Below are 15,582 nucleotides of genomic sequence, written 5' to 3'. Positions count from 1 at the left end.
AAAACCAAAGAAAAGAAAATCTATTTTCAGATCTTGGAATGCTCCAGTCTTTGCAAAGTCGATGAGTAGCTTCAGCACTGGGCAAAGAAGCCTGAAAGGTGACCAAATGGAACCTGCATTCACAGTCTGTAAAGTTCCCTTTTGAAACATAAGGAAGAGAACAAAGTGGGGAGAAGGATTTCACACTTTCGGGGGGCAAGGGGGGATTGTTTCCGTTGATGTTTGGTTATGAAAATGAAACAGCAAAGCATATATTTGTCTCCAAAATCTACGATTTAGCAGCACAAAGTTTTCCTTTCAAAGTTCAGACCGTTTTATTAAGATGAGAAAGGGTGGTGGGGTGGGTTATGTTTCAGAAATACAGACATTAACATAAATGCAAGTGCCTCACATACGGTTTTTTTCCCTTTTTCTTTTTTTTGCTTTCTGTACATTGCTATCTGCTGCTTTGTTGGCTGCGTTCTGGATCACTCGCTGCTCAGACTGCCTAACACAAGGACAAAACTTTGAAGTAAAAATGTGTCTTTTGGTTTATGAAATTGTCATTAACAGTTGCCTCTCTGCTTGTAGAAGCAGCACATAAACAACCTGGGAATCTTTTTACTCTTTTATTAAACTAAGTCTTGTTTGTTTAACTCAAAAAACAAATTCTCAAGTAACAAGAACCCGTCCACTGCATCAGCAGTGAAAGGGTGTGTCTTTGGATTTTATTTAAAGCATGATTTTTTTTTCTGACAGAGGAAAACAAAAAACCAAAACCAAACCCCTAACCAAAAACCTTTCTTTAGGTGGGGAGAAGTACACACAGTCCAGTTACACAAACTGAAACAAATGCTTTACTTCGGGGAAAAGATTACTTGAAACGTCAAAGGAGGAGAAAAGAGGTAACAGAACAGAAGACAGGGAAAGATAAAAAATGAATGCACAAGGCGAACAGACATAGGTAACTAGAATTATATGTTTAAAAAGTTTCAACTCCCCAACCGAAAATACTCTGTGAGGATCCTAGTGACTCCTAAAACCCTTTGAAATTCTTTCATTAGTTTATAAAATAATTTGCAGCTACCCTTTAAGAAATGAAGGCAGCTACCTTCAGTGGGAGGTTTTAGGGTGGGAGGTGGGAGAGAAAGTAGAGTTAAAGGGACAAGGGGGAGAGAAAAGCTTAGGCGAATCAACGGATTGCAATCTATCTGCTAGGGATGAACAAGACGACATCAAATGAGGAGCTGTCAGCTGGACCATACAAAAAGCTAAATGTACACAAAAGATTTTTTTCCCTTTAAAATCTACCATACTGCTTCAGTTCATTTCCAATGCAACAATCTACTCAACACCAAAAATGGTCATATCTATCATAAATACAGAAAGTCAGTTTTTTAAAACTTATTTTTTAAGCTACAAGTCCTCAACACTCTATGTGTGGGGTTTTTTTGAAAGTGGGAGTGCTTAACTTTTCCCCTTGAAATTGGCTTCAGCAGAAAAGCTATCCTTAAAATTCCCCAGAAGCTAAAGCAGTTCACATTGTTTGTATCGAATACTTTCTGCCCGTTTTTAAATTAACAAAACAAAAAATTTTTTCTGGAACAAAAACCAAAAAACCCGAAAAAAGTAATATATATATATATATAAAACAATGATTCTGAAAACAGAACAAAGTGTGAGCGATTGACCTGAGAATAAAAAGACATTACATTTCTTTTTTTTCTTTTAGCAAGCCATTGGTATCTGAATGCTAAGATAGCAAGAAATTTAAAACTGTAACAGGTGGACTGCTTTCCCATACAGTGCATGCCGGGCTCCTCTGTGCTATCGATGTGGGCGTTATTGAAAAGGGGCAACTATACAAGGGGGTTAAGCTCCAAAGACATTGGGGAGGCCCTGCGGACTTCAGTTTCCCAGACCAATAGTACCTTCAAAAGGACACAATGTAACAGGATTAGAGTTTTTTTTTGTTTGTTTTGTTTTTTAATAAAAGAAAACAGAAAAGACAAGAATGTAAAATCACCGGCATAGATAGGTATATGGGAAAACAACCCACGCTTTTTTCTTTTTTTTTTCCTTTTTTTTTTTTTTGGTTAGAAGCTTTGGAATTGCAGTTAGTCTATTTTTGAAATTGGTTTGTTAACTTTTTTTTAATTTAAATTCATTTGTTTGTATTGTTCATCTTCAAAGCTTACAATCTGAAGGTGTCCGTCCCTACACTGGTCAGACCACTGTCCTTGGGGCAGCTGGGGTCTGTGGGACCCTCCACCGGGCTCGCCGGTCCGTCGGACTTTTGGCTGAGATCCGTGTCAGACTCCTCCGAATAGTCGTCTGTTGGCATCGAGGGCTGAACCCCTGAGGTGCTGCATGAACTTGAGGTAACCGTTGAAGATGAGGAGAGAGGAGGAAAAGAAGGGGGCTTCGCGGCCGAAGCCCGGGAGACCACTGGCGGCCAAGACTTCCTGGGGGCGTGGGGGGGCGCGGCGGGGGGCGCGGCGGCCGGCGGGGGAGGGGGGCTGTCGTTTGAGTGCGCGGCAGACTGCGAGGTAGATGCGGTGCTAGGGTCGGGGAAGCAGGCAGAGTGAGGTAATAAACTAGGGTGCTCTTTGGCGTTTCTTGCTGCTCTCGTGATTGTTCTGTGTTTGTGCAAGGCCGACTCGAGATGTTGACTCAGAGCTTCCTCCCCACACAGCGCGCTCTCGCACGCCAGGCAGTGGTACGAGCCGCCGCCATTCCCGCCGCCGCCGCCGCCACCACCACCACCACCGCCGCCTCCGGCAGTGGGGACGTGAAGCACCATCTCTTGCAGGTTCACCACGGACTGGCCGAAGAAGCAGAGGGCCTTCAGGTGGCTCCGTGCCGCCTCCTCGTCACCGAAGCCTGCCTGGCACTTGCGGCAGACCAACTTGTACTGCACCTTTGGAACAATGAAGGGGTCGTAGAGGGAGTCCGCACTTTTACTTTCTGCTTCTGGCTCTTCGGGGGGTTTCGACAGGAGGGGAGACATCTCCCGGGGTGCATTTTTCTGCTCTTCTGGTTTGGGGGATTCTTTGGCAGGGTCTTTGTCTGGGGAAACAGCCCCCGGAGGGGCTGGGGTTTGGCTTGCTTTGGGCTGCTGCACTTTTTGCTGCTGCTGCTGCTGCAGTTGCCGCTGCTGTTGCTGCTGTTGCTGCTGCTGCTGCTGGATGGCCTCCTGCAGGCTCTGCTGGTATTGCTGGTACTGCTGCAGTAGGGAGCCAGGCGACAGCCCCATCAGGGCCTGTGACAGCGCAGGGCTGTAGGGAAAGAGGCCTTCCATGCCATACATAGGCTGCAGGTACCCACTCTGCAGGGTGCCGGGGATCTGAGGGGCGTAGTAAGGAGAAAAGCCTGGTACGAAGTAAGGAAGGAACTGGCTGGTGAGCAACGCTGTGGGGTCCGAAGTCAAGGCTGCCTGCAGGGCCTGTAGCTGTGCCGGGTCCACCGCATACTCCATGGTGGGCAGTGGGGCCGAAATCGCCGCCGCCGCCGTGGGAGCCTCGCCTTTCTCCTTCTTGGGGACCGACAGGGGCTCCCCCTTTCCTTTGTGTGTCTTTTCTTTATCCTTTACTTTCTCACTGTCCTTGCGCTGCTGCTGAGGGAGCTGGGGTGCAGATGGTGGCTGGACGGCTGCTGGCGGTGGTGGCGGGGGCTGTTGCACCTGTGGCTGCTGCTGCTGGGGCTGGGAGGCCATTGCCATGGTGGCTTGTGCTGGGGTCGGGGAGCTCAGCGATGCTGAAGACGGTTTATTTGGTAATCCAGATGTGGGGAGGCCAGGGGAAGGAACTGTTGTGCTGGGCAGACCCATCAAGTTCGGTTTGGGAGACGTTAAAGCTGAAAGGAATGAAGACAGAAAGGGAAATTACATGTTAGTCTGGGGTTGATATTTTACCTGTCAGTGACACACATGTGGATGTCTCAAGGTGTAAGTTGAAGGATGCTCTCAAAACCAACGTTCCCAACAGAGAGAGCCCTCCAGGCTTAAGGTTGGATTGTTGGTGGCCGTTGGCCCCCCGACTCCTGACAATCCCATGTCCAGTGGGACTGAACTATTGTGGTAATAGGATTGGACAGCCTTGTATCCTCAGGTTTTAGTCCTGGCTCAGCTCCCATACTTCCTCCTTTCAGCTTCTAGCCCTGTTCTGCTCAGCATGCTATACCCTCAGTTCACATTTTCTTAGCCATCTAGGCCACATGGTAAAACCACTGGTTGTGGTATTACCTCTAAACTTGCTGTTGCTCCACAGAAGCAACAGGAGAAGAGAGCAAAGACCAAGTTGGCAAGGCTTCAGAAGAGGAAAAGAAAAGCGTGGAAGAAGAGCAAGGAAAACAATTCCACTGCCGTGGTGCTGCTGATCTGCATTTGCATTCTGTAACTATGGAATCCACTGGAGAGCTAAGCATCTCCGCCCACCTCTGTTGGAAGGATGTGCAGGAGGACTGGCCGATGCCTGAATGTCCAGCAACACGGAGAGAGAGAAACATTGCCCCAAATGGAATAGCCTGAGGTGTTGTCATGACCAATGCCCAGGGTATCACAATGCACTCTCAAGCATGTCTCCTTAGGGTGGCAAGGGCCTTTGACAATGGCAGCAGGCACACAGGGTACCTACTATTCCATCTTCGATTGGACTCAGCCCTAATCCACTATTATCTGCACAGCCTTGACCCACCCTGGAGCTCCATATGTTCCCTCGCCCTTCGATTTCTCCTTGTTTGAGCCTTCTGTTTCAGGGTGATGGTAAAGAACAGCCCCGTAAGGCTTCCAAGGGCTACAATCTTCATGGAAGCAGACGACACATCTTTCTCTCCTACGAAATAGCGAGTAGGTTTGAGCCACCACCGTTTTGTTCAGCAGCCAAGTCTTTAATCACTGTGCCACTAGGGCTCCTTTTAGAGGCTCCCAAAATGTTAGATCCTAAATTATACAGCTCCTCACTCCTTCAGCTGGACTACTGTCTCCCATAAAGTCAGTCAAGTGCTTCCAAAACAGCACTGCCCTTGGGAAAAACATATTCTAAAGCCCATGCCTGAGTGAGGCTCACTGCAACCTGGTTATTGTGGTGCAATGTTAACCAAACTCTGCGAATGCGTCTAAAACAAGATGATGGCAACAGGGTTGCCAATCCCAGGAAAACACCACTGATATCTGAGTGACCATTATTGCATACTAACATTCATTTAGCACAAAAGAACTTCCCGGATTCTCCTCTAATGTCAACGCAAGAGAGACTGAAAACCAGAAGAAATGTGACTGATTTTATTGAGAAAACCAGTACAGTGTCAGCTAAATTGTGCAAGCGAGGCCAGGACAGAATGAATTCTGAATTCTAAACGTAAGACGTAAATTCTGTCAGTCCGTAGGCAATGGGCCTGCCCGGGGCTGTAGCTTTGAGGCCAGCGCCAAAAGATCAACAAGAGCAAGGAAGAAGAAACACCTGAGCTTTCATCAGCCCTGTGCTTTTAGGCTTTCAGGAGAAAGATACCAGCCAGAAGTCCTTGCACTGACTGTCTATGTCCTCACGTGACGGCCTGCAGGGATCCCACTTTTAAGAAATCTTCACTAAACTCTACACTACCCATATTAGACACGGTAACTCAACACTTCTCACAACAATCAGACAATACTAGCTTTCTTGTCTGTAAAATCAGAACTGAGCAAGTCATTTTGCCCCCTGAAACTGAGCCACCCATAAACTTTTGGAGTCAAGACTGGGCAGGTGTGGATTGTGACTAATACATGTAGGCAGGCACTGTGACCTTGACCTATTAGTTGACATTCTGAAACCACAAGTTTCCACAGTGGATGGTTGTAGGGATTAAAGAGAAGACCGTATTAAAAAAAAAAACAACAAAACTTTGGCATTAGACTTCACATATAAGGGACTCAATTACCATGAGTTCCTTCCCTCCCAATTCCAGATCCCGTGCTCCTGAGAGCTGTGGTGCTAATAAATAGGCTATGTCTGGCTGACTTGAATCATTACGAGCAGATCTTTCTTTCTTGCATCCACTCTAAGTGGTCAGAACCTGAGTAGCACTAAACATATACCTGTTGACTGACTGGCTCATATTGGGTGTTGTGGAAGGAGCACATAGCACTGGGAGCCAGGAGGCCTGGGTGGGAGCTCTGGCTCCTACCCTAGCTTGCTGAATGGTCTTGACCTCTCTGGGCCTCAGTTTTCTCATCTGTAAAACAAGGGGAATAGATAAGACATTCTGATTCTAATCTGTTCACATTATTATGATATGCTGGGCCTTCCCAAGCCCCTCTGCCAAGGTCCTGGGGCTGTCAGGGTTAAACTCAGTGTCCGGACATTTTCCATTGCCGATTGCCTCACTTAGGTCTAGCTGGCTGGAACGCCATTCTGTAACACTATTTCCCAACATATACAAGCAACTACTTCTATGTCTTAATGCCTTCATTTACTGTTCTTCTTTTGGGATAAAAAACTGACCAGGAACGAGGTAGCCTCATGTTCTATAAAACAGCCAAAATTGTGAAACTGGGAAATTAATTCAACCAGAAACCAGCACAACTCTAGAAACCAGCACAACTCTAGAAACCAGCAGAGCCACTTCAAACACTAGAACAGGGACAAGTCTGGGATGTAGGGAGGCACTCTGAGGGGCTCTCCTTTAGTGAATGTGCACTGGCCAGGACAGGCCATTGGGTGAAGTTGCTGACTTGTGCCTGAGCCTCACAGAATGTTGGAGGTTAAGGTCCAATTTACAAAAGATAGGTGGATCCAGAAAAGGTGGATGAGGACACATGGAAGAGTAAGACGTAGATAGGAAGAACTGGGAAATTTTCTTGTGCACGAAAAGACAAGCGTGCTAAATATTTATGACTCCAAGTAAAAGAGTAAAAGATGGGCTAAAGGACATGAGGGCAGTGCCTGAGGGCCCTAAAAGTACATATTGGTGTTTTTACATTCTCCAATACAAGATTCCTGGTCTCGGCAGTCTATTTAAGTTGAGCAGCAATTTCATTAGAAGCTATCATAGCCGTAGTTCTGGCTAAAAGAAAATGCCAGGAGTAAGGGCCTGTCATCAAAGAGCTGCTTCCCAACAACCATTCCTCGTGCCAGAGCAAGTAACACTCCAGGGTGGGAAGACACCCCAAGGAAGGGCAAAGAATTGATTGAAAGCATCTGGAACTAGCTGCCATCAAGCATGACCCCGGATTAGTTCAGACAGTCAGGGGTCCCTATTTGCAATAACTATCTGGATGGGATCAACATTCCACCAGGACAGACTAGGTCAGTGATGGAAACTTCCTTCTCAAAAATATTCTAGAAGTTGGTATGCCAAGATTATAGTAACAATGAGCTCAAACAACACAGGTGAGCAATGGCACAGGAGCAGGCAGGTATGCCATTCTGTTGTGCCACAGGATCACTGTGAATCGGAACTGACTCTGGCACCTAATGGCAACAGTTGCACACACCAGGAGGGGGGTGCTTTGGAACACAGGGCAAAAGAGTGGTTTCAGAAGTAACGGTTCCAATTAGGAGGTTCCACTGCCTGCCCTATGAAGGCAACATAAGTTTTATTTACTGCTATATGAGAATACTAAGCAAAGGAACCTTTTTACTGCGACTGAAAAATTGGGATGGTGGCCACATGACAAAACTCTTTAGCTGGGGAGCTCTTGGAAGCAACAGGAGCACCTAAAGCAGAACCCACCTGTGTTGGATGGAGTAAAGCCTGGCAAGGAAGGGCTGTTGAGGCCGGGGAGCAACACAGGAGGAATGCCCTGGAGCGCAGGATATGCTGTAGGAAGGTTGAGAGCCTGCAAAGGAGCGTTGTCAAACATCCCTTGCTGTTGGGCTGCCACTCCAAGGACCTCATTGGCCTTTTTAATCCGGTCCAACTCTTGTTGAGCCATCAACTGACGTACAGTGGCTGGGTCAAAGTATTCTTTCTCCTTGTCCAACTGGCTTCCAATAGTGTCTTTAACTTTGGAGATATGCTGTTGGGAAAAGATATGGTCACGTACAGACAGCCGCGCGCTGTACTTGATGCCACACAAAGTGCACTCTGTTTTGGGTCCCTCGTAACTTGTTTGGTTGATACCAAAATGCTTGGCCATGCTTAACTTGGACTTCTTTTCTTTTGCCCGGGCATTCTGGAACCAAACCTGAACAACTCTCTTTGGCAGTCCAATGTCATTGCCCAGGACCTCACACTCTAGCATGGTGGGTGTCCTGTAGTCATTAAAGCATGACTTGAGGACCTTTAGCTGCAGATTGGTCATTTGAGTGCGAAAACGTTTCTGCCCAGGCCTCTCCCCACTATCTCCAGATTTGCCTGTCGACCCACTTGCACCTGGACTCGGGGAGCAGGGATCTGCGAGGCTTGAGGTTTCACTGTAGTCCACTGTGCCTTCATTGTCATATTCCTTGCTGTAAAAGCTTGGGGCTGGGCTGACCAGACCCGACGACAGCCGATCTTCATACTCAGACATTGCCATCATGGCTGCTTTGGTCAACCCTTCATTGGGTGCTGAAGATGATTTGGTTTCCGTTGCTATTCCTGTCGCACTGTCATTGTCTGCATTGCCCTCATCTCCCGTGGTGGTGTCTGTGATCGCTGTGTTGACAGAGGAACAGTCGTCGTTGTCCAGCTTTGTTTGGTCAAAATTTAGATTAACTGAGGACATGGAAGGACTTTCAAAATCTTCAATCCCTTCCACTTTGATGGAGGAAGGGCTAAGAAGAGTTCTGGGCGACAGCTCCATGGTTTTACTCACAGGTGAGAGGGGAACACCCTGGCCATCACTACTGCTTGGGGGTAGGTGGGAGAAGCTAGTTCCATCAAAAAGATCTCCTTTCATCTGGAGACCCCCGTCGCAGTCTAACAGCATCGCAGAGAGGGTGAGGTTGTAGCCAGCTCTTTTGGCTTCATGCCAGTGACGTGACCGTATGTGAGCCTCCAGGGCAGTCTTGGCTTTGAAGAGTGCTCTGCAAAAAGGGCACCTCCTGTGGGCCTGAGCTGGGCCCACAGCCCGGAACTGCCCTTTCCGTTCTCGAGCCCGGGTGTTCTGGAACCAAACCTGCACCACGCGTTTCTTCAGGCCCACTTCATGCGCAATGTGATCCAACATCTTTCGAGTTGGATTGGAGTCCAGTAGATACTTTTGGTAGAGAATTTCTAGCTGCTCTGGCGTAATAGTCGTCCTCAGGCGCTTGTCTCTCTGCGGTTCTTCTCCTCCTGTCCCACTGTCATTTTCCCCAGGGCTCGCGCTGGCCTTTTCCTCCAGCTTCCTCTTCAGAGTGTTCATTGTGGAGGTTGGGGTAGAAGGAGAGGTGGCTGCGCTGGCTGGAATCTGGGGTATGGCTCCAGACAGCAGTTGGCTGGCCAGGAGTGGGTTACTGGGGTCAAACAGCATGAAAGGCATATCTAGTGACCTGTCCAGAAACTGGGGGTGGATGAACTGGTTCTGGGCACTCAGAAAGTGAAGCTGTTGATGTTCCTGCCAATGCTCAAATGATGGAAATGCCAGTTTGCACTGGTCACACTGGTAGGGGATGAGCTGAGGAGGGAGGTTTGCCAGCTGCTGAGGAGTTGATGTGTGGAGGGGCTTGAGGGGAAGGTGGGAGAGCTGTGAAGGACTGGGGCTCGACTGTGGTAAGGGACACTGAGGAGGGGGCGCTTGTGGAGGGGGCTGTGATAACGAAGGGGGAGAAGCCAGCTGTGGGAGCTTTTGTTGGGGTGCAGTTGTCTTCTGCTCTGGTTGGTCTTGCTGTTGCAGCTCTAGCTTTGGTTGTCCTTGCTTCTCTTGGTTTTGGTTCGGCTGTGCACTGGGAGGTTCCACTTGCTTTGGTTTCTCATCGCTTGCTTCTGTTTTTGAACTGAAGGTGGCCAGTTCATCCGCTTCCGCTGTGAGCTGCAGGAAGGCAGAGGAAGCTGTATTGGCTGATGGAGCTGGGGCACTGTATGCCTGTGAGGGCATCGGGGTGCTGCAGGAGGAGCTGGTGGGAGTCAGGATTTCCATGGCGTCCATGGAGTCTTCATTTTGGCTGTCATCCTGCCCCTCCTCATCTTCATCCTTGTAACACAGCTTCTTCTGGTGCTTGATGAGATCAAAGATGCGCTGAAATACCAGACTACATTTTTTGCACTGGTAGTTTAAGTTGCTCGTTCGAATATATCTGTCATTGGTGAGCTCACGCCGCTCTCCGTCTTTGCCCTCCCCCTGATTCTCATAATTTTTCCTGGCCTTCTGTCGGGCATTTTGAAACCACACCACTATGACTCGGGTTGGAAGGTTCAGTAAATTAGAGAGTTGCTCAAACTCATCGTCCTTGGGGTACGCGTTGGCATCAAAAAAGTCCTGCAAGACCCTCAGCTGGTAGTCCGTGAACCTTGTCCTTGAGGACCTCTTGCTTCCCCAGTACTCCTGCTTTTGAGGTTCCGGGGAAGGGGGCCTGGAGTCGATCTTGAGTTCTTCCAGACTGGTGATGGGAGGATTGCTGAAGTTATACGGGGAGTCCTTGTTGCGCTGCCGCTCTTTAAAGAGAGTATTTCTGAACCAGTGTTTGATCACTTTCTGGGGCAACCCAGACTTGTCTGCCATCTCTTTGATCTGTTCTTCACTGGGAGAATTGTTAATATCAAAATATTGCCGTAAGACTCGGAGCTGATCATCTGTGATCCTGGTCCGAGGCCTCTTATTCTGCTGCTGGAGCAGACTTGGATTGAGCTGATGCTGGTATAGCTGGGCCAAATCTGCAGGCAACGGTTCAACGGGTCCGAGCTGAGGGGGCAGCTGAGCCGGTAAGGTCTGCAGCGGCATTGTCTGCATCATCAGTGGTGAGAAAATGGGCAGCTCCATTGGCATGGAGAGCTGGGTGAGTGGGACGGATGGCTGGGCCGGGGCAGTTGTCGGCGATGTGATGGGTGGTGCAGAAGCAGGAATGGCTGGCGTGGAGGCTGGTTGAGGTGGTGCTGCAGGGAGAGGGGGCGGAGGGGGTGGGGGTGGAGGCGGGGGCGGCTCTGGGGTCTGGGGCCTCAGTGGGTAGAGTTTGTCATAGTGCTCTCGGTACTGTTTGGCAAACCTCTCCAACTGTTTAAAGGGAAAGTAATTTTGGTGAACGTGTTCTTGATGACTCTTCAAGATCAAGATGTTGGAAAATAACTTGCCGCAGGACTCACACTCAAGCTTTTCCAAATTCTCCCCCTGCTCGGTCTTCCCGTTCTTCTTCTGCACCTTCTGCTTATTCTCATTGTACTGAATGACCAGCTCGAAGCCAAAGTTCTCCAGCAATGCCTTGGTGGCGTTCCCTCTGGCATCTGAGGCAATGCGTGGAGGGAGCATGGAAGGCTCGCAACTACTCCCTGGTGCCAATTCCTTTTTCTCTTTGGCCTTCAAGGCATCGGGCAGTGATTCTTTGGGCCCTAGATTGCCTTCCCCCACCTCGGCATTGTCTCTCTCTCTCTGGCTTTCTTTCTCCTTTTCTTTGATGACCAATTTGTTTTTCTTCTCAGGATGTTGGCTTGACTGAAGAAGGGCAGGGTGACTCTGGGACAGAGAGAGCTGGTTTTGCTGCAGGATCTGTTGGTGGCTCTGCTGTGGAATCTGAACCTGAGCCTTTAAATCTTCCAGCAGGCCTGGACCCGACCCAGTCAGCGTCAGGGCCCCGCTGGTCACTGGCAGGCTCACCTCAGGATTGAGCTGGAACTCAGCACTGGGTATATAGAAGGGGAAGAGGAGATGCTGCTGCTGCTGCAGCTGCAGCAGGGTCTCCGTGGTCATGGGGAAGTGAGGAAGGAGGGTGGGGTTGAAGAGCTGAGACTGGATCAGGGCAGCCTGCTGCTGCAGCTCTTGCTGCAAGTGAGCTTGAACTTGGGCCTGGGCCTGAGCCAGCGTCTGAGCTTGTTGCTGCTGCTGCTGCTGCTGCTGTTGCTGCTGCTGCCTAGAGGCAATCATATCTGCCAGCTTCTTCCGATTGGCTTCTTTGGGCTCTGAAGGGGAAGCCATGTTGGCACCAATGGGATTTCCAAGGGGCGGCATCGCTACACTCTCAGTGGGCACTTGGCTCAGTAAGCTGGAACTCGGAGCAATGCCAATGCCGGCACTGCTAGGATTGGTGGTGGTAAAGGTGTTACTGCTGCTGGTGCTCACCGGACTCGGGGTGGAGGAGCTCAGGGAGACGCTGCTGCTGCTCCCGGTTCCATTGCTGCTGCCACTTGCAGCCTCCAGCTTGGCTGCCCGGGCCTTGGTTTGATGCAGCACAGACCTCATGTGGATCTCCAGCGTGGAGCTCTGGCTGTAGGCCACATTACAGGTGTTACACTTAAAGGGCTTGCTGTCTGGGCTGCTGGTGGCTTCTGGTGGACCACTTGCCGATTCTTGGAGGGCTCTCTTTAATTTATGCAGATGGGAGACGGAATTGTAGTGCACTAACAGAATGTTCTTTTGAGTGAAGGATTCCTTGCAGACGGTACATTTGTAAGGGCGAGAAGGGTCTAGAAATTTTTCCATGGTGAAATTGGGGCCTTTTCTGAAAGGCAGAGCTCTCTTTGGCTCTGAGCCTGAGTCTTCCTGTACCGAGCCCGAGTCGCTGCCCATGGGACTCTGTTTATCTTCCAAGTCACTCTCTTCTTCCTTGTCTTCCTCAACTATGATGGTGTGGTCTTCAGCCAGGGCGGGGTCTCCCAGGGCCACGAGGTCCCCGTTGACTAGAAGGCCACCGTAAAGCTGTTGGATGTCAGCCTCACTCAACTCCAGGTGGCTAGTCTCCAGGTGTTTTTTCAGAGCCTGGAACGTTCGGAAACTGCGCTGACAAAGACAGCACATGGTGGCAGCTCTGATGACGTGGTACTGAGAATGCAACTGCAACTTCTCAATGGTTTTAAATGCCAGGCTGCACTGATTGCAGCGGTATTTGTACACGTGGCGATCTGACACTGGCAGCTGAGGTCTCTTGGTGTGAACTTCATTGAAGTGTGTCTGAAGGGCCGCAGACGTTTTGAAAACCTGGTTGCACCCCTTCTTCCAGCAGAGGAAGCCCGAGTCTTCCCGCACAGAGCCCAGGTCAGCAGGAGACGGTTTCAAATCTCCACTGTGCTCTGTACTCACTGACGGCAAGATGTTCTTTCCCAGATCTTCCAAGGTTTCTGTAAAAAAAAAAAAAATCAAGCCCAAAGATAAAGAAGGCTTTGTTTCAGGGATGGCCCTCAAAGCGAGCTGTCTACCTAGAAGCCTCACTACCAGAATCTGAGGAGGAGGGAAATGCCCCACCTGAAGGACAGAATCTCGCCAGTCATTTCTCCCCACTCCCAGAGATGCATAAAAGGAAGTACAGAAAGCTTCAACTCAAAATGCCGTATATACTTGTGCATAAGCCGAGTTTTTCAGCACAAAAAATGTGCTCAAAAACTGGGGTTCGGCTTATACACGCGTCAGTGGTATCCCAGCGAGGTGTAACATCGATTGCCGTTTCTCCACTGTTCATTCAAAGCCCTGCTGACACTTCAGGGCTTTGAATGTTTGTTTACTCACATCTACCCAGTCAGAGCCGTCCTATGATGTGTATCTCTGAATAAGCCTTTTAAAGACCGTGTGCGAAGGATGTGGCATGAATGGATGTCAACTGGTCAAGCCCGACTAACAAAAGGAGGAAATCTCATGAAGCCTGACATAGAGTGAATAGCAAAGTGGGTTCGAGATGCATGGGAAGACATTCCAGAAGACATGATGCGACGTGCCTTCCAGAAATGTAGTATTAGTAACGCTATGGATGGCAGTGAAGACTGCGCTCTGTATGAAAATGACAGCAGTGATGGTGATGACGGCGATCTCAGGACAGCGTCTATGATGACCTCACACCAGCTGAAGCTCTGCCTTGGGATACGGATGATGATGAGGAATCCAGTTTTGAAGGATTTTAACTCTTTACATTTTAGCTTGGTTGCTGATTGAGCTCAGGGAATAGCACTCTTAAGGTATCATTGTTGATACCTCATTGTTTTTGTTGAAGCTATTTTCCACTTACTGTGCTGGTTTACTAATGTTAAATGACTTGTCCTTTTGTTTATGTTTTTTATTTAAAATAAATATTTAAATACATTACCCCACTGATGTCTCAATTTTTAGTAATTTTATTTTCATTTGCTTTGATTACTGAAACTCACCAATAGCTTCTGCATTTTCCACCCTAGGCAATAATTAGGTACCTCGGCTTACACTCGGGTCAGCTTATATTTGGGTATATATGGTAGGTCTATGTTGTAGCACAGGTCGCTGTCTTTTAAACAACATTTAACTGCTTTTACTCAGAATCCGCAATTTCTCCAGAAATTTGAATTCAAATTTGAATTCAATCCAAACTTGGTTTGCATCCAAGACTGGATTCTCCTTTTGTGTCATAAGAACTTAGCCCAGTGTATCTACACTGTTCACTGTATGTGACTAGTTCTGAACTAGTGGGGCACCTTGTAATCACCATCCAAGGAATATGTTTGTTAGCAGTTGCTAACACTCTGAGCAATGAACATGCAAGCAAAGCAACCCATTATTAAAATACACTCTTTTCCTACAATGAGATCCTTATGACAGTACACAACTCCAGGGAGGAGGTTGGGCAGAGGTTTGGTCGAGTGTTTCCTGGCCCTTATCTAACCAGGAACAATGTGTGGGGAAACTCTGGCGACACCCACATTCACATGTTCTTTCCAGATGCCCCTCTATGCCTCATCCCAAGGCAATCCCCGAAGACAACTGATCCTGTCACCCCATAGGTTTTAGGAAACCCAAGTCTTCAAGTCCTTGCAGAGGGAGTAGCACCTATCAATCGAGTGTCTGGCTAGTCATTGGTTTGTACCGAAGTCCTGTTTATCCTCACTCTGATTTTTTTCCTAATCTTGAAACCATGTGAATGACACAAATGCACACACCCAAAGACAGAGTATAAAGTAGCAGATGATGGTGCCCCTTCCCCACCCCTCATCTCCGGGTCAGCTTAGGATAGTGTTGTAAAGAATGCTTGGCATCTTTTCTTTGAAAATCTTGGCTCCAACTTTCCATTTGATTTCTATTTCCAGGGGTCAAGAGAAAGAATACTGACCAGGCTGCTTTCCCGCCTCCTCCACACCGGAATTCCCGTCTCGATCTGGAACAGCTGCAGGTAGGAACATACTGCTGGGCATTACCATCTCGGGGGTGGTCACCTGAGGAGCCAGAGGCAGAGACATGAGGAGAGTCAAATGGAGAGGAAAAAGACATAACATAGGAAAGGTTTAAAAATTAGTTAATAAGCAAAATTAGCCTTCACCGTGTAAAGTAGAAGGTGTCACTTTTCATAGCTCACTGAAGATTCATGTTTATTAGACAAAGCTCACATCAGTCAAAAGTGTTTCTACGGTTACATTCTGGACATAATTAGCAGTGCACACTTGAAGAATAATCTTATTATTAATATTTTCCTTTATGCAGAATTTTGACTTTGATCACTGACAATGTTTTGTCATGGACTGTGAAACTTCTTGTGCAACCAATTAGGTAGATAAGTTGAAAGGCCCACCTTAAGCTGCTGAAAACATAATAAGGGCCCTAATTAAATCATACCTAGTAAA

The 15,582-nt window shown here is 48.2% G+C and overlaps 1 protein-coding gene and 1 long non-coding RNA gene across 6 annotated transcripts in view; one reads left to right on the top strand and one right to left on the bottom strand.

The window, feature by feature from the left end:
• The window catches only part of LOC142431909 (uncharacterized), a 169,840-nt gene that overhangs the window by 130,593 nt on the left and 23,665 nt on the right, over positions 1-15,582 (top strand). The window contains exon 3 of the long non-coding RNA XR_012780858.1: positions 15,052-15,134. This is a non-coding gene — a long non-coding RNA (uncharacterized LOC142431909). The remainder of the gene's footprint in view (positions 1-15,051; positions 15,135-15,582) is intronic.
• Positions 1,943-15,582, bottom strand: part of ZFHX3 (zinc finger homeobox 3) — a 257,660-nt gene continuing 244,020 nt past the window's right edge. For 4 of the 5 annotated variants that reach the window (XM_075536906.1, XM_075536907.1, XM_075536905.1 and 1 more), the window contains 3 exons: positions 15,075-15,177; positions 7,690-13,125; positions 1,943-3,834 (listed from right to left, as the gene is read on the bottom strand). In XM_075536906.1, coding sequence (XP_075393021.1) covers positions 2,174-3,834; positions 7,690-13,125; positions 15,075-15,177 — 7,200 coding nt within the window. In that variant the 3' untranslated portion in view covers positions 1,943-2,173. Of the gene's footprint in view, positions 3,835-6,052; positions 6,190-7,689; positions 13,126-15,074; positions 15,178-15,582 lie in introns of all 5 variants that reach the window. The other variant, XR_012780857.1, reaches the window with a different exon arrangement.

Source organism: Tenrec ecaudatus, chromosome 18 (genome assembly GCF_050624435.1).
Source record: "Tenrec ecaudatus isolate mTenEca1 chromosome 18, mTenEca1.hap1, whole genome shotgun sequence".
Classification (NCBI taxonomy): domain Eukaryota; kingdom Metazoa; phylum Chordata; class Mammalia; order Afrosoricida; family Tenrecidae; genus Tenrec; species Tenrec ecaudatus.
Note: the sequence above shows the minus strand (reverse complement) of the source record. Positions and strands in the feature narration are given on the sequence as shown.